General features: G+C 31.6%; 3 protein-coding genes and 1 long non-coding RNA gene across 4 annotated transcripts in view; all 4 read right to left on the bottom strand.

The window, feature by feature from the left end:
* Positions 1-4,113: 4,113 nt before the first annotated feature.
* On the bottom strand, positions 4,114-12,300 carry LOC110028331 (AP2/ERF and B3 domain-containing transcription factor At1g50680-like). Its single transcript, XM_020730147.1, has 3 exons — positions 12,120-12,300; positions 11,364-11,987; positions 4,114-4,266 (listed from the first exon to the last, which is right to left on the bottom strand). Coding segments are annotated over exons 1-3 (699 nt in total). The 5' UTR covers positions 12,122-12,300; the 3' UTR covers positions 4,114-4,193.
* On the bottom strand, positions 4,343-4,905 carry LOC110028334. Its single transcript, XR_002294419.1, has 2 exons — positions 4,736-4,905; positions 4,343-4,605 (listed from the first exon to the last, which is right to left on the bottom strand). It is a non-coding gene; the product is annotated as an uncharacterized LOC110028334 (long non-coding RNA).
* On the bottom strand, positions 6,889-8,299 carry LOC110028332 (AP2/ERF and B3 domain-containing transcription factor At1g50680-like). The gene is made up of 2 exons (XM_020730148.1): positions 8,142-8,299; positions 6,889-7,989 (listed from the first exon to the last, which is right to left on the bottom strand). Exon 2 carries the CDS (start codon positions 7,757-7,759, stop codon positions 7,088-7,090), a length of 672 nt encoding a protein of 223 aa, XP_020585807.1. The 5' UTR covers positions 7,760-7,989; positions 8,142-8,299; the 3' UTR covers positions 6,889-7,087.
* A 4,377-nt stretch (positions 12,301-16,677) lies between the features above and the next one.
* The window catches only part of LOC110028333 (AP2/ERF and B3 domain-containing transcription factor At1g51120-like), a 5,036-nt gene continuing 3,103 nt past the window's right edge, over positions 16,678-18,610 (bottom strand). Inside the window, exons 2-3 of the mRNA XM_020730149.1 lie at positions 17,864-17,928; positions 16,678-17,727 (exon numbers count right to left, since the gene is read on the bottom strand). Of these exons, the coding sequence (XP_020585808.1) occupies positions 16,914-17,727; positions 17,864-17,865 (816 nt within the window). The 5' untranslated portion in view covers positions 17,866-17,928 and the 3' untranslated portion in view covers positions 16,678-16,913. The remainder of the gene's footprint in view (positions 17,728-17,863; positions 17,929-18,610) is intronic.

Below are 18,610 nucleotides of genomic sequence, written 5' to 3'. Positions count from 1 at the left end.
GGTAAAACCAATAAATTCTCATTCGTAATGTCACCCATAAGCAACTCTTTACGAAACATTTCCTTAAAAAGGACACCTTCGATGACGTCCAAAGATCTAGGCATTACTATAGAGTCACTATAGTGGAAGCTAGGGTAGTGATTCGAAAGGAACTCGATATAATTGGGTTCGTAGGAGCCATCCCTAATCATATTAATGATGACATCAGGGTCGTACATGTTCTGAAAAATGGGTTCATGAATAGTGACATTCGTTAACAACAAGTTACGCAAGAATTCATTGTTGAGGAGCTTGAGGGCCGCGCTATCGTAAGCTCGTGCTGCGGCTATTTGAGAGTTGAACGTTCCTAGCAAAATATGATTTTTTTGAATGAAGATTTTAGCCCCCCAATGACCATTTTGCTGACAAAATACTCCTTCAAACTTCGACAATGGCGATGCTAATTTCAGTTGCCCTGCATGCGAAGATGAAATCAAATGCGATGGTCCTTCATTTTGTTCAGCCATACGTACCTCTTGCTCTGCTTGTGTTGATGGAATCGTAGACGATGTGACCTCGTCAGATTGTTGTTTTTGCGCCGATTTGGGGATATTCATTGGAAAGAACTCCTTTTCTATAGGAGAGCTGCACAAAGAGCGGCCATTTTCTTGATTTTTAATTTTACAAAGAATATTTCTCTTGAAATATGCCAATTAAAAAGAAAAATAAAACATTTTCTTATGCATGTTTTAAAGCAACGGAGTATCTTCTTGAGTTAGAATGTTAGCAGGGACTTACATTGTTGGCGTTGAGGATTTTGATTGAAGACCGGGTTTTGACGGAGGAATGAAGGGACTTAAAATCTGTGCATGGCAATCCAAAAGGTGGGAGATAAATAGGAAAAGCCAGCCAAATTGTGGGCTGGAATGATGGGGAAATATATCTAAGAATGGCTGTTGGTATGTATTACCACTTCAATGTGGTTGCGTGGCTGTGCGGCAGTGCTTTCGTTCCGGAGGATGAATATTTATCTCTTACGGTTTTGAATTCATACCTTCATTGGGGTTCTTTTGCAAAAAGCTGTTTGTTTGTTATAAAAACAACGGCACTGCTTCAAAGGTGTGCGTTGGATGAAGCTATAACGGCACTGCTTCAAAGGAGTGCGTTGGATGAAGCTATAACGGCCCAATTGGCCAGCGAGACGAGAACGGAGAATGCCTCACATACCTTATTTAAAACTAATTTAATATTATTTATAGAAATGGGTTTGAAAATATAACCACACCCAACTCTTATATATATATATATATATATATATATAAAGTGTGGATGATTGGATATGATTTTAATTTGAGTTTGGAATGGAATCAAATTGAAATTAAATCGAGCAAATGTGAAGCTGATTATTATCTGGTTAAAAAGTTAAATGTCAAATAATAATGTTTTACATACTATTATTTTTTACACCGTATATACAATATCACTTTTTTAGTTAGAAGTGTAAGCTTGATGGACAAATTAAGGCTTTTTTTGAGAAGATAGTGATGTTTTGTTTCATTATAGTGAATGCCAATGTGTGTTAAAACATTTAATTAGCAACTAATGTTTCTCAAAAGTCTTCCGAAGTTGTTGCTTTTAAATGACAAGCTTTCACCATTTTAGATCACGATTGGCCTGGAGAGCTTTGACGAACGATAGAACTTCTTCAAACGAAGCCTAAACCCACTATAATTTTGAAAATAAAAAATCACTCTACACCATAAATTTATTTACTTTATTTGATAATTTTTGTTTGGGTGAATTCAAATTACTTTGGCTTAAAGTTTAGGATTAGAGAAATCGGGTACTCATGCATTTTTGAATGGTTAATTGAAAGAGATTAACATGCATACCACTTAATTCCTATGTATTTACATATATAACGCATAAATTTCAATATTTAGATACGTGTCTTCTTATCTATTCATTAAAAAGTATATTTTATTATTTTAAAAATAAAATGGTGATATTTTTAATGTAATATGAAATATTTCAGTGGTATAAACATACTTATTTTTGAAGTATGGGCACAAAGAATGAAGAAATATCTAAGTGGAAATATATTTCATATTTAATAGGATAAAATATTATTTGATTCTCTAAATACTAATAAATGATTAAGTTTAAACCAATAATTTATTTTTAATTAACCCTATACTTGTTGGTAAAGTTCCCTTAAGCCCAACTAACTACTATAAATATTTTCGAGGGGTGGCAAATTAAAAGATATTTATAATTTTAATTATTTAAACAATCTTTATGATCAACCCAAATAAATAAAATTGTTTAAAAATCAAATAATTTAATGTAATTTTAAGCAACCTATGTGATCATCCCAAAAGTATTCATGAAATGTTGAGTTAGACTTTAAGCCAGCTCAATTTTTTTAAACATTAATTAAATTTAGTAAAAATTAAATAATTAACTATACATTATTAATTAAGTTGAACTTTAAGAAATCCAAGAAATAGTCCAAATAGGCTTAAGAAATTTAAACTAAAAAACCATAAAATATCCTAAGAAATTTGAGTAAAGAAAAATAAAAAACTAATTTATTATTTAATTTTAATAAATAAACAAAAGAAATCACATGAAAATCTAAAAAAAAAAATCAAATAATACTATAAAAATTATTGAAGCTCCAATGGATTATCCCAAATCTCTCATGTAATTTTCATACTTAAGGAATTAATTATAATTAATAAATAAATTTAATATTTAAAATGTTTAAAATTTATAAAAGAAATTCCAATGAATCACAAAATTTAATGGTAATAATTCTAATTAAGGCTCTCTAGCGATTTACATAAAATTTGGTATTAATTAAAGTCTTAATTTGAATTTATATTATAAAATAATATAAAATTCCCAACTGTTCAATATAATTCAAAATAATTCCAAATCATTTTGAGAATATTTGCTGGTCACCCTTGTACAATAGGACAAAAGGCTAACCGGAGGTTTAAATTTTCGTCTGTAAAAAGAGTCTTATTTTTTGACGAATTTACGACGATTTACGTATTGATTTATTTCCAATGACATTTCAGGAGCACATACCATCACTTATGAACAATAGATTAGTTTATGTTGGTCTTTATCATAACCGACACATTTCACCGTCGTTTATAAGCACATAATAATCGACGGTCATATGTCGTGGGGCTATTTACAAACCCAATATTTGGCGGGGCGTTAACCAACAAGTTGTTTCAGAAATTGACGATCAGTGTTGTTCATATTAATGTTAAGAACATACGGAATTGAAGTCGTCAAAAGAATCATATATTCCACCAAAATTAGCTACGCCCCCGAACTTTACTTAATACTAATCCCCCCCCCGAACTTTACTTAATACTAATCCCTCTCGAACATCCCCCTTGGCAACTCCAGTGCCCCGACAACTTCAGTGACTCACCCACTCCAACTTTCAAATGTACGGTTAGATGTTCTTACAGGGCATACACCAGGCCGGGTTTGATACTAATTTTTGTGTAGGACAATGTGGCAAACAAAATCACAAAATAAACAAAGAATTAAATGTAGTGTGGTTTACGTGGTTCAGCTCAAATCCACCTATGTCTACGAAGAGACAATATTCCATTATCACCAGATAGGGAGAAAGATAAGAAAATACACAAAAAAATTTACCCTAACCCCTCGCATAAATAAGAGAGGATTAGTGCATCTTAATAAGAAAATAAAAAATGACATATTGGCCTACTTTCACAAATAAGTCTTGAATACAACAAATATAGGATTATTTAGATAATCTTACTTTTTTTTTTTTGATCTATAGCTTTTGTCTATATTTAAATTGGATTTATTTATATTTTAGAAAATTTTAAAATATTCTAATTTAATTGGTGTGTACTTTTATTTGATCTAAAGATAATTATAGTACATTTATATCAATATTAAATGGCCTTGATTAAATAATAAATTGTTCATGAAATAACACTCCTAGATACTTGATAGACGGAACGTTTTGCATTCAATCAAAGACATGGATGTCAGCTTCAGCCCTGCAGTTCGTCCCGGGTGATTCTAACACCTCGGATGATGTCAACCATATCAAAAGTTTCTTCAGGCAAAAAAATTTTCAGGAAGCGTTCTCCGTCCCAACATTGATAAAAGACGACAATGTCGTCAACACGAAGCTCCATCTCACTTACAAACTAGCTCCAACCCCTAGTAAGTATAGATCTCTGAAAATGAGTCCAGTAAAAGTATTGAAATGCCCATGTCCGATTCATTCTGTCTTTAAACTCAAGCCAAAATTGGACTCTATTGGACCTTATTCGTGGAAAGAAGGGCCGAGCATCAATGGGTAAAATCAATACTTTTTGATGCTCGAGATCAGTCAAAGTCAGCTCTTTATGAAACGTTCCTAGCAATATAAGACGGTCAATACATAATATTTGAGCAACCCAATAGCAATTTTCTTGGGGAACTACACCTAGATACCACAGTGGCGGTGCATTTACTCGTTGTCTTGCCTGCGTCGATGAAATCGTTGACGACTCGCCCTCCACAGGTAGTTGTCGAGGGGGATTCATCACAATTATCTCATTTCTCAAAGTAGAACTCCTACAAAAAGCACATCCATTCTCTTGATTTTTAATTTTATAAAGCATCATTCTTAGCCGACTAAAAAAAAACTTATTTCGATGCATATTTTCAAGCAATGTAGTGAGTTAGAATGTTTGTAGCGACTTACATTGTCGGTGTTGAGGATTTGGACGGAGAAATGAGATGAATTATATTCTGTGCATTGCACTCCAAAATGTGGGAGAAAAAGAGGAGAAACCAGCCAAATTCTGGGCTCGAAAGATGAAGAAATAGATCTAAGGGGAAATATCGGTGAGAAAGAAGCTCAGATTAAAATGGTTGCTGTTATGTATTACCACTTCAATGTGATGCGTGGCAGTGAGTTTAGTTCCGGAGAATGAGTATTTCTAGCTTACCGTTTTGAATTCATTCCCTTCATAGAGGTTCTTTTGCAAAAAGATGCTAGCTTTTTATAAAAGCGAAATGACTTGTTCAAAGGAGTGCTTTGAATAGATTTGGTTTGGTTAGCAATGCATGCATGGAATGTTACCGTGGAATTTTATAAATCGAATGATTCATAATTTAATGGCAATAATTAAAGGTCCTTTTTTAATTAAAAAAGTAGAAAAAAGCGGCCATACTTAGATAATTAAAATAATTAAAATGAATCACCACTCATTGGAGCTGGGATAGATGAAAATGAAAGCATTAGGGTTTAGGTCTCAATATTATCTCCTAGCCCAAAATGAAAGAAGAAGAAAAATACTTTATTTTTTTTCCTTGCTAAATGACACGTCCAAACTATGGAAAATTGCTTACTGACCAAAAGAAATATGTTAAGATTCTCATACCTATTTTACACTGATTTTGATGATATTCCACTTTAAAGAAATGTAATTTTGATGTTTTGTGTAATTTTGATGTTTTGTTGCTGTAATTTTGATGTTTTGTTGCAGATATGTTGAATTATGGTCATTTAGAGTGAAAAGAAGCAAATTTGGAGCGAAAAGAACCAACGTATGAAGATTTGAACTTGGCGCCGACGGCCAACCCAACGACACTGACGGCGGGTTTTTCCCGAGAGTTCAGAATCAAATATTCCAGAAAGCCGCCGACGGCGCCCTCGAGGCCGCCGACGGAGAGATCGGCGGTTATCTCAACAATTGCATTGAATGTGGACGATTTTTTAGGGGATGCTTAGGCAACTCTTTCGAAAACTCTTCTACAAATTTAAGAGAAATTTTTGGCCAAAAAAGGAGAGTGTGTAGAGCGTGGAGAGTGTGTAGAGAGTGTAGAGTGTGCAGAGAGTGTAGAGAGGGAGTGTTGAGTGTAGAGAGTTTAATTTAGGGTTAAATTGTGGGGAATTCTTCGAGAGATTGTAAGAGTGGAGTGAAAGAGAGATTTCTTCTTCCTTGCCGCTTCGAAGAAGAATTTTGTAAAAATTTTGTGTACTATAAAGAAAGGAAGAGATTCAGAGGAACTTCGAGGAGTTTGCTTGAGGAGGAATTAGAGATAAGTGGTATTTATTGTAGTTTGTATGACTTTGCTTTTATATATAAATTTCGAGTTTTGTCGTATCTTCCCAATGAGTTTAAAAGATCCTTGTTTTATTTCATTGTTCTATAGCTTTTCTCAAGATTTATATTGGATTTATGTATATTTTCTATCTACCTTAATTTTATCATAATCTAATTTAATTGGTATTTACTTTTTTTTTAAACTATATTTTTATAGTTTACTAATTTTATTAAAAGTTATATTTTTTATTTTTAATTATTTGCAAATAAATGTTAAATATATTATTTGAATTAATCACCTTCTTAGATGTATACAAAGTATATGTTCATAAATTTATTTAATTTAAAATGGTATTCATGTATATGTTATTTTTCACTAATTTAAAACATCAAAGGGAATTTACATACATACCACTGGAAACATATAAATTCACATATCCAACATCTAAAATTTTATTTTTATATTTCTAACACTCAAAACTCATTAACAACACAGTAATTCATTCAAAGTTGTTGCTCTCCGTGAAGGTTTAGAAGTTGTAAGCTCAAGGCTTTGTCCACTTACCGATAAGACACTTAACGCGCATTCATAGAAAAATCCTCTTGGTAATAATGATGAAGGATGGGCGGCCATGGCAATAATGATTTTATGCATTAAATAAATATGGCAACATGAGACATAAAATAAGAGAGAATTCTCAACCAAATCACTTAACAATAAAACAAGCTAGTTTGCAGCCCTTAATTACTTATGAATAATCAATGTCTGAAAAAAAAAGAAGCATCTCATAACTATTGTGTCCGTACTTTGCACACATCATAAAAACTGTTATTACTAAGTACTAATTACAATAAAAAATTAAATATTCAGGTTCAATCAAATAAAACCGTTCTTATTCTAAACATATGATCTTAGAAAATTTTCAAAATTTTTGAAGAGGAATAATCACTGCTATATAGCATTTAAGCTTCCACATGAATGAGGCTCAATACCGCCGCTGCATCTAACGATTTTTGACACCCCGGATGACATCAATCATACTAAAAGAGCTACAAGGAAAATTTCGCATGTCCTTACATCCGTAGAAGAGGACAATATCATTAACGCGAAGCTCCATCTCATTGAAAAATTTTTTCCAACCCGTGGTGATTACATAAATCTGAGGATTATTCGTACGACATAATTGAAACACCCATGACCGATACCTCCTGTCTTTATATTCAAACCATAGTTCGTCTGGGTTGGAGTTCCATGGATGAAAGCACGGCTGAGCTTCATTAGGTAAAACCAATAAATTCTCATTTGTAATGTCACCCATAAGCAACTCTTTACGAAACATTTCCTTAAAAAGGACCCCTTCGATGGAGTCCAAAGAAGTGGGCATTGCTACAGAGTCACCATATCGGAAGCTAGGGTAGTGATTCGAAAGGAACTTGATGTAATTGGGTTCGTAGGAGCCATCCCTAATCATATTAATGATGTCATCAGGGTTGTACATGTTCTGAAAAATGGGTTCATGAATAGTGACATTCGTTAACAACAAGTTACACAAGAATTCATTGTTTAGGAGCTTGCGGGCCGCGCTATCGTAAGCTCGTGCTGCAGCTATTTCAGACGAACGTTCCCAGCAAAATATGATTGTTTTGAATGCATATTTTAGCCCCCCAATGACCATTTTGCTGACAAAATACACCTTCGAACTTTGACAATGGCAGTGTAAATTTCAGTTGCCCTGCATGTGAAGATGAAATCAAATGCGATGGGCCCCCACATTGTTGAGCCATACTTACCCCTTGTTGTGCTTGTGTTGATGGAATCGTAGACGATGTGGCCTCGTCAGATTGCTGTGGTTTCTGCGCCGATTTAGGTGTATTCATTGGAAAGAACTCCTTTTCCATAGGAGAGCTGCGCAAAGAGCGGCCATTTTCTTGATTTTTAATTTCACAAAGAATATTTCACATGAAATTTACCAATTAAAAAGAAAATAAAACATTTTTTATGCATGTTTTAAAGTAGCGGAGTGTGTTGGGTGAGTTTGAATGTTAGCAGGGACTTACATTTTTGGCGTTGAGGATTTTGATTGAAGAACGGGTTTTGACGGAGGAATGAAGGGACTTAAAATCTGTGCATAGCGATCCAAAAGGTGAGAGATAAATAGGAAAAGCCAGCCAAATTCTGGGCTGGAATGATGAAGAAATACATCTAAGAATGGTTGCTGCTATGTATTACCACTTCAATGTGCTTGCGTGGCTGTGCGGCAGTGCTTTCGTTCCGGAGGATAAATATTTCTATCTTACGGTTTTGAATTCATGCCTTCATAGGGGTTCTTTTGCAAAAAGTTGTTTGTTATAAAAAAAATTCGACTGCTTCAAAGGAGTGCGTTGGATGAAAATATAACGGCCGCGATTGGCCAGCGTGACGAAAACGGAGAATGCCTTGGATACCATATTTAAAACTAACTTAATATTATTTATAGGAATGGGTTTGAAAATATAAATTCTTTTATTATTAATGAACCACATCCAACTCTATATATATATATATATATATATATATATATATATAGAGTGTGCATGATTGAATATGATTTTAATTTGAGAGTTTGGAATGGAATCAAATTGAAATTAAATCAAACAAATGTGAAGCTGATTATTTTACAATATTATTATTTTTACAACGTTTATAAAATATTACTTTTTCAGTTAAAAGCGTAAGCTTGATGGAAAAATCAAGGTTTTTTTTGAAAAGATTTTGAAGTTTTGTTTCATTATAGTGAATGTCAGTGCGTGTTAAAACATTTAATTAGCAACTAATGTCTCTCGAAAGTCTTCCGAAGTTATTGCTTAAAAATGACAAGCTTTCGCCATTTTAGATCACAATTGGCTTGAAGAGCTTTGACGAACGATAGAACTTCTTCAAACGAAGCCTAAACCCACTATAATTTTGAAAAAAAATAAATCGCAGTACACCATAAATTTATTTATTTTATTTGATAATTTTTTGTTTGGGTTAATTCAATTAATTTGACTTAAAGTTTAGGATTAGAGAAATCGGGTACTCATGCATTTTTGAATGGTTAATTGAAAGAGATTAACATGCATACCACTTAATTCCTATGTATTTACATATATAACGCATAAATTTCAATATTTAGATACGTGTCTTCTTATCTATTCATTAAAAAGTATATTTTATTATTTTAAAAATAAAATGGTGATATTTTTAATGTAATATGAAATATTTCAGTGGTATAAACATACTTATTTTTGAAGTATGGGGACAACGAATGAAGAAATATCTAAGTGGAAATATATTTCATATTTAATACGATAAAAGATTATTTGATTCCCTTAATACTATAAATATTTTCAAGGGGTGACAAATTAAAAGATATTTATAATTTTAATTATTTAAACAACCTTTGTGATCAACCCAAAAAAATAAAATTGTTTAAAAATCAAAAAATTTAAGGTAATTTTAAGCAACCTATGTGATCACCCCAAAAGTTTTCATGAAATATTTAGTTGGACATTAAGCGAGTTCAATTTGTTAAACATAAATTAAATTTAGTAAAAATTAAATAATTAACTATACATCATTAATTAAGTTGAAGTTTAAGAAATCCAAGAAATAGTCCAAATAGGCTTAAGAAATTTAAACTAAAAGACCATAAAATATCCTAAGAAATTTGAGTAAAGAAAAATAAAAAACTAACTTATTATTTAATATTAATAAATAAACAAAAGAAATCACATGAAAATCTAAAAAAAAAAATCAAATAATACTAAAAAAATTATTGAAGCTCCAATGGATTATCCCAAATCTCTCATGTCATTTTCATACATAAAGAATTATTTATAATTAATAAATAAATTTACTATTTAAAATGTTTAAAATTTATAAAAGAAATTCCAATGCATCACAAAATTTAATGCTAATAATTCTAATTAAGACTCTCTAGCGATTTACATAAAATTTGGTATTAATTAAAGTCTTAATTTAAATTTATATTCTAATTAAGGCTCTCTAGCGACTCACCCACTCCAACGTTCAAATGCATTGTTAGATGTTCTTACAGGACATACACCAGGTCGGGTTTGATACTAATTGTTGTGTAGGACAATGTGGCAAACAAAATCACAAAATAAACAAAAAATTAAATGGAGTGTGATTTACGTGGTTTAGCTCAAATCCACCTATGTCTACAAAGAGACAATATTCCATTATCACCAAATAGGGAGAAAGAAAAGAAAATGAGCCTTAAATAGGGTGACAACTCTACAAAAAAAGAAATTACCCTAACCCCTCCCATAAGCAAGAGAGGATTAGAGCATCTTAATAAGAAAATAGAAATTGACATATTGGCCTACTTTCACAAATAAGTCTTGAATACAACAAATATAGGATTATTTAGATATTCTTATTTTATTTTTTTGTTCTATAGCTTTTGTCTAGTTTTAAATTGGATTTATTTATAATTCAGAAAATTTTAAAATATTCTAATTTAATTGGTGTTTACTTTTATTTGATCTAAAAATAATTATAGTACATTTATATCAAAATTAAATGCCCTTGATTAAATAATAAATTGTTTTTGAAATAAATGCAATATAGTTGAAATATAATCGGCGTTTGGTTTGATATATGATAAATGCAAGGATTAAAATTTTTGTGTTTGATTCGAGGAAAATTGAAATTAAAGCATTATCATCATAACCGATGAGCGGCAATAGTTCTAATTATTTTATGCAATAAGTGAAATAAATCTTACCCTCATCACTTCACAATAACACAAAATAATTTGCAGCATAAATAAATGTTTATGAATAATGTTTGAAAAAAAAAGTCTCATAGTAATCGTGTCTGCACTCTGCACGAATCATCGAAAATCTTATTACCGAGTACGAATTGCACCAGAAAATAAAAATAATATATTTATCTTCACTAAAAAGTCTCTTCCTAAATTTTTGAAAAAGAGTAACACATTGCTAGATACTTGATAGGCGGAACGTTTAGCATTCAATCAAAGACATGGATGTCAGCTTAAGCCCTACAGCTCGTCCTGGGTGATTCTAACACCTCGGATGATGTCAACCATATAAAAAATTTCTTCAGGAAACTTTCTCCGGTCCCAACATTGATAAAAGACGACAATGTCCTCAGCATGAAGCTCCATCTCACTTACAAACTTGCTCCAACCCCTAGTAAGTATAGATCTCTGAAAACGAGACCAGTAAAAGTATTGAAATGCCCATGTTCGATTCATTCTGTCTTTAAACTTCATTCTATCTTTAAACTCAAGCCAAAATTGGACTCTATTGGACCTTATTTGAGGAAAGAAGGGTCGAGCATCAATGGGTAAAATCAATACGTTTTGATGCTCAAGATCACTCAAGGTCAGCTCTTTTTGAAACATTTTTTTATAAAAGACTTCTTGGATGGCGTCCAGGCAAGTAGGCATTTCTATAGGGCCACGGTAGCGGTAGTTACGAATGTGATCCGAAACAAAATGGATCAACCTGAGTTCGTAAGAGTCATCCCTAATCATTTCAACAATGGTTTCATCGGAGTAATTGCTTTGAAAAGAGGGTTCATGAATAGTAACACTCGTTAATAAAAAATTACGGAAGAAATCATCGCCGTACTGTGTTATGGCCGCACTATCGTAAGCTCGCGCCGCAGCTACTTCAGAATTGAACGTTCCTAGTGATATAAGACGGTTAATAGATAAGATTTGAGCAACCCAATAGCCATTTTCCTGGGGAACTACACCTAGATACCACAGTGGCGGTGCATTTACTCGTTGTCTTGTCTGCGTCGATGAAATCGTTGACGGCTCGCCCTCCACAGGTAGTTGTCGAGGGGGATTCATCACAATTATCTCATTTCTCAAAGGAGAACTCCTACAAAAAGCACATCCATTCTCTTGATTTTTAATTTTATAAAGCATCATTCTTAGCCGACTAAAAAAAAAAACCTATTTCGATGCATATTTTCAAGCAATGGAGTGAGTTAGAATGTTTGCAGCGACTTACATTGTCGGTGTTGAGGATTTGGACGGAGAAATGAGATGAATTATATTCTGTGCAGTGCACTCCAAAATGTGGGAGAAAAAGAGGAAAAGCCAGCCAAATTCTGGGCTCGAAAGATGAAGAAATAGATCTAAGGGGAAATATCGGTGAGAAAGAAGCTCAGATTAAAATGGTTGCTGGTATGTATTACCACTTCAATGTGATGCGTGGCAGTGAGTTAGTTCTAGAGAATGAGTATTTCTCTCTTACCGTTTTGAATTCATTCCCTTCATAGAGGTTCTTTTGCAAAAAGATGCTAGCTTTTTATAAAAGCGAAATGACTTGTTCAAAGGAGTGCTTTGAATAGATTTGGTTTGGTTAGCAATGCATGCATGGAATGTTACCGTGGAATTTTATAAATCGCGATTATAAAAGTGTTTGAGACATAAACCTAAACAACTTTTAAGAATCATTTGAATTGTTTTGATTTCACTTCAATCCCGAAGTCCATTAGATTTAAGTTGTGCTTGGTTCTATACCTCAATTAACCGATGAGAGGGGATAAACAAGTTTCGAACTTGTATTGTTTGAAGGGAAATTATTATGGTTTATCTTTTAACTAACCTTCAAATATCTTTAGATTAAACTTAGCTCACTACAAAGCATTTGAGTCATTAGAGGTTGATGTGTCATTTTAGAAAAGACACATGAAGAACATTTAATTAAAGGATTAACCTATCACTCAACCATTGGTTTGCTTTCTAGATAAATAAGTTATTGACTTCCTTACCTTTGTCCCAAACTCTTAGATCATTCAAATTAATTTTTTTTCTTCCAAAGTTTAACAATTTGGTTAATTACATTTATACCCTTCTTTTCTAAAAGGAATGTCAATTGGTTTCTACCTCTTACCCTCATGTTGCAATCACTTTAGAATATTGCTTGGGATCAAAATATTACGCTTTAAGATTTTAGCCCATCCTAAACCTTTTTATTTACGGGTGAAAAGGTGGAAATTACAATTTTGCCCTTAAGGCTTCTATGTTCGTAAATTTTTAACTTAAATTATGTGGGCTGGAAAATTTGTTGACCTATCGTTCATGTAATTAATTGAAATTCAAGAGACGAAATCACATTTTTTTCTGATTTTTATTTTAATTTTTATAATTACTTCAATTTAAAAATGAGAATTTCCAAAGTGAATTCATTTAATCAACAAAGGTATACATTTTGTCCCTAGGAAAATTATTGGAGGTTCAACTAGGTAAGAGGACCACTTGGACCAAATTTGATGATTTTTTTAATTATGTGTTAATTATTATAATTATTTATTTATTTTGGTGGTTAATTAAATAGAAAATACATTTTTTTTTAAAAAGTCAATTTATATTTTTTCTTTGATCCCTCTTACTTCAATGAACTCGAAGAAAATTATTTGATATTTTCTGATTTTTATTTTATTTTCTAAAATTATTTAAGTGAAAATTAGGAAAAATACATTTTAGGCATTTAAAAATACATAACTTTATTAAGAAAATTAAGAAAAATATTTTAAATGGTCCCAAGTGGCCAGGAAACAATTTGTGACATTTCTATATATTTTCATAATTTTGAGATTATTTTGAAATTTTCTTTCTATAATATTATTTTATGGAGAAAATAGCCCAAAAATTGGCTTTTTATTTAAAGCTTAATTTTATTTTATTTGGATGCCCCTGGTCAAAAGGAACACGCTAAACCATTTTTCACAATTTTCTTGATTATATTTTATTTATTATAATTATTTTAGTGCAAAAATCTCATTTATCTTGAAAAATATACTTTGATATTTAAAACAATTCAAATGGGTTTCAAATTTTTACAATGCTTAATATATTTTATTTTGAATTTATTTTGATCCATTTTCAAAATTTTAAACCATCGAAAATAAAAGTAAATTAATTGGTTTATTAATGTGACACAAACGATCAAATCGAACTCAAAGTTGAGCCAAATTCAATTATTTGTCAATATAGTTTAACTTTTTTAAACATTAATTAAATTTAATAAAAATCAAATAATTAATTATACAGCATTAATTAACTTGAGGTTTAAGAAATCCAAGAAATAGTTCAAATTGGCTTAAAAAATCTAAACTAAAAGTCCATAAATTATTCTAAGAAATTTGAGTACAGAAAAAAAAAGACTAATTTATTATTTAATATTAATAATTAAACAAAATAAATCACATGAAAATCGAAGAAAATTCAAATAATACTAAAAAATATATAGAAGCACCAATGGATTATCCCAAATCTCTTTTGTAATTTTCATACTTAAAATAATTAATTATAATTAATAAATAAATTGAAAATTTAAAGTATTTAAAATTTAAAGAAGAAATTCCAATGAATCACAAATTGTAATGGTAAAAATTCTAATTATGGCTCTCTAGTGATTTACATAACATTTGGTATTAATTAAAGTCTTAATTTAAATTTATATTATAAAATAATATAAAATTACCAATTGTTCAATATAATTCAAAATAACTCCACATCTTTTTGAGAATAGTTGTGAGTCACACTTGCACAACATGAAAAGTGCTATAACCGACGGCTTAAATTTTTCTGGTAAAAATATCTTATTTTTGGATGGGTTTACGACGGCTTATGTGTTTAGTTATTCCCAAAGACATTTCAAGAGAAAATAACATCGCTTACCAAAAATATATTAGTTTACGATTGTTTTTATTGTAAATGATGTATTTCACTGTCGTTTATAAACACATAATAACCGACGTCATATGTCGTCGGTTATTTACGAACTCAACATTTGGCGGGGCATTAACCGACAAGTTGTTTTGGTAACTAAAGATTAATATTGTTGGTATTAATGTTAATAACATACGGAGTTAAAGCCATAAAAAAGAATCTTTTATACTGCAAAAATTCACTACATCCCAGAACTTGACTTAATCCCCGATCCCTCTCGGACAACTACAGCGACTCACCCGCTCCAACGCTCAAATGTATTGTTAGATGCTCCTATTGACATACACCAAGCCGGGTTGATACTAATTATTGTGTAAGACAAAGTGGTAAACAAAATCACGTAAGAAAAAAATAATTAAATACGGTGTGCATTACGCGGTTCCGCTCAATTCTACCTATGTCTACGGGAGAGAATATTCCATTATCACCATATAAGGAGAAAGAAAGAAAAGAAAATGAGGCTGAAATAGGGTTACAACTCTACACACAAAATTTGCCCTAACCCCTCCCATAAATAAGAGAGGATTAGAGCATATTAATAAGAAAATAGAAAATGACTTATTCGCCTTCTTTCAAAAATAAGTCTTGAATACAACAAATGTAAGATTATTTAAAGATTCCTATTTTATTTTTTTGGTTCTATAGCTTTTGTCTATATTTAAATTGGATATATTTATATTTTAGCTCTACTTTAACTTTAAAATATTCTATTTTAATTGGTGTTTACTTTTCTTTGACCTACAATGAATTTAATGTTCATTAATTTTGTTAAAATTCATCTTTTAATATTTTTAATAATAAACAAAGAAATTAGTTAAATTTACTATATTATTTGAATTATTCATTTTCTTTTATCTATACAAAGCCTATGTTAGTAAATTTATTTAAACAACATATAACCGAAATATATCAACTCACATATCTAGCATCATCAATTAAATATTTATATTTATATATTTATACCGTCATAAAATCATTAAACACAACTATTCTTTCGAAGTTATTGTTCTCAATTAAGGTTAGTTGTATGCTTAGAGCTTTGTCCAATTATAAATGGGACTGACTTGACTGAATTATAAAATGAAATCGTAGAACCTTAATATGAAATATCATTTGGGTAGTTGGAAATGCTTGAACAGATGGAGTTAATTTGGAGTGAAAAAACCAAAAAAATTAAAATAATAATAATAATAATAACTTCTGATTTGTTGTTTAATTGCTACTTCCGCTTGCTCAGCCAACTTTTTCGAGGAAAAATTATTGCAAGGCCGGGGTCAATTAGTGAAAAAAATATTGTGTTCAGAATCAGGACGCAATGAAAGTCTAGAAGACAAACGGACGCGATTCTCCTGAAGAGAGGTAAAACAAAAAGCCTCGCCAGCCCATGTATTGTGCTCGGGCCTATTTCTTAGTATTGTTTATGATTATTAATATGGAAATATACCATAAATATGAGATAGAAAGATTATTAAACTACCTAATATTGTACATTTATATCAAAATTGAATGGCCTTGATTAAATAATAAATTGTTTATGACATAAATGCAATATAATTGAAATATTTTGGAGTGTTTGGTTTGATATAAGATATATGCAAGGATTTAAATTTTTGTGTTTGATTTGAGGAAAATTAAAATTAAAGCATTATCATCACCAACGATGAGAGGCAATAATTTTAAACATTTTATGCATTCTCTTATAAACATGACAGTCTGAGACATACAATAAGAGAAATCAATCTTAGCCAAATCACTTCACAATAACACAAAATAATTTGCAGCATAAATAAATATTTACGAATAATATTTGAAAAAAAAAGAGTCTCATAACAGTCAGTGTCTGCACTCTGCACGAATCATCAAAAATCTTATTACCAAGTACTAATTGCACCATAAAATAATATATTTAGCTTCATTCAAATAATTAAAACCTTTATCTAAACATAAGAATTTAGAAAGAGATTCCAAAATTTTTGAAGAGCAGTAACTTATTGCTAGATTCTTGATAGGCGGAACGTTTAGCATTCAATCTTCGACATGGATGCCCGTCACTGCCCTACAGTTGCTACTGGCTGATTCTAACACCCCGGATGATGTCAATCATATCAAAAAATTCTTCAGGATATATTCTCCGGTCGCTACATACATAGAAGACGACTATGTCTTTAGCACGAAGCTCCATCTCATTCACAAACAAGCTCCAACCCATAGTAATTACAAAACTCTGAATACGAGTCATGTAAATATAATGAAACGCCCATGTCTTATTCATTCTATCGTTAAACTCAAGCCAAAATTGGGCTCTGTCGGATCTGAATGGCGGAAAGAAGGGTAAAACATAATTGGGTAAAATCAACATGTTTTGATTCTCAAGGTCAGTGGAAGTCAGCTCTTTATGGTAAATTTTCTTATAAAAGACCCCTTGGAAGGTATCCAGGCAAGTAGGCATTGCTATAGAGTCACTATAACAGTAGGCACGGTGTTGATTCGAAACAAACTGGATCAACCTGTGTTCGTAAGAGCCATCCATAATCATATGAACAATGGCTTCATTGGTGTAATTGCTCTGAAAAGCGGGTTCATGAATAGTGGCATTCGTTAATAAAAAGTTACGGGCGAAATCATTGCCGTGCTGTGTTATGGCCACGCTATCGTAAGCTCGTGCCGCGGCTACTTCGGACTTGAACCTCCCAAGCGATATAACACGGTCCTTAAAGTAGATTTCAGCACTCCAATAGCCTTTTCTTTGGGGAACTACACCTATATACCACGTTGGCATCGTATTTACTCGTTGTCCTGCCTGCGTCGATGAAATCCTAGATGACTGGCCCTCGACAGATTGTTGTCGAGGGGGTTTCTTATTTCTCAAACGAGAACTCCTACAAAAAGGACGAACATTTTCATTTCTTTAATTTTATAAACCATCTTCCTTAGCCAACTAAAAAAGAAAAAAAAAACTATTTTCATGCATATTTTCAAGCAATGGAGTGAGTTAGAATGTTAGCCGAGACTTACATTGTTGGCGTTGAGGATTTTGATTGTATTTTGGGTTTTGACGGAGGAATGAAGGTAATGATAATTTGTGCATGGCAATCCAAAAGGTGGGAGATATAGAGGAAAATCCAGCCAAATTCTGGGCTGGAAATATGAAGAAATATATCCAAGGGGAAGTATTGGTGAGGAAGAAGCTCAGATTAAAATGGCTGGCATGTATTACCACTTCAATGTGGTGCGTGGCAGTGCAGCGGTGAGTTTGCTCCGGAGAATGAGTATTTTTATCTTACCGTTTGGAATTCATATCCTCATAGGGTTTCTTTTGCAAAAAAAAAGGTGACTGGTTCAAAGGAGTACGTTGGATATATTTGGTTAGCAATGCATGCATGGAATGTTATCATGGAATTTTATAAATCAAATGATTAATGATTTAATGAAAGTAATTAAAGATCATTTTTAACTAAAAAAATAGAAAAAAGCGACAATACTTGGATAATTAAAATAATTAAATTGAATCACCACTTATTGGAGCTGGGATAGATGAGAAAACAGAGAAAATGAAGAGAATGAGGCAGAAATGTCCTTGAAGGAGCTGAAGGGAATGTATTGAAAATCTTATGTTGTTGGTGGCCATCTCTCTCTCTCTCATTCTCTGTGGAGAAGTTCCATCTGACCCATGTAAATAGCTATTTAGTTTATAAAACAATTTAGCATTTTTTTTTGAATTGCTAGGTTTTTCTTACATGAGTTATTTAATATATATATATA

Source organism: Phalaenopsis equestris, unplaced genomic scaffold, assembly GCF_001263595.1.
Source record: "Phalaenopsis equestris unplaced genomic scaffold, ASM126359v1 Scaffold000511, whole genome shotgun sequence".
Classification (NCBI taxonomy): domain Eukaryota; kingdom Viridiplantae; phylum Streptophyta; class Magnoliopsida; order Asparagales; family Orchidaceae; genus Phalaenopsis; species Phalaenopsis equestris.
The sequence above is the reverse complement of the archived record's forward strand: the minus strand, read 5'-3'. Positions and strand labels throughout refer to the sequence as shown.

Excerpts from the sequence above, each read along its gene's own strand:
- LOC110028332 (XM_020730148.1), bottom strand. The coding sequence starts at position 7,759 with ATGGTCATTGGGGGGCTAAAATATGCATTCAAAACAATCATATTTTGC.
- LOC110028331 (XM_020730147.1), bottom strand. Across the intron at positions 4,267-11,363 it reads GAGTTTAAAGATAGAATGAA|TCGGACATGGGCATTTCAAT; the intron begins GTTTAAAGACAG and ends AGACAGAATGAA.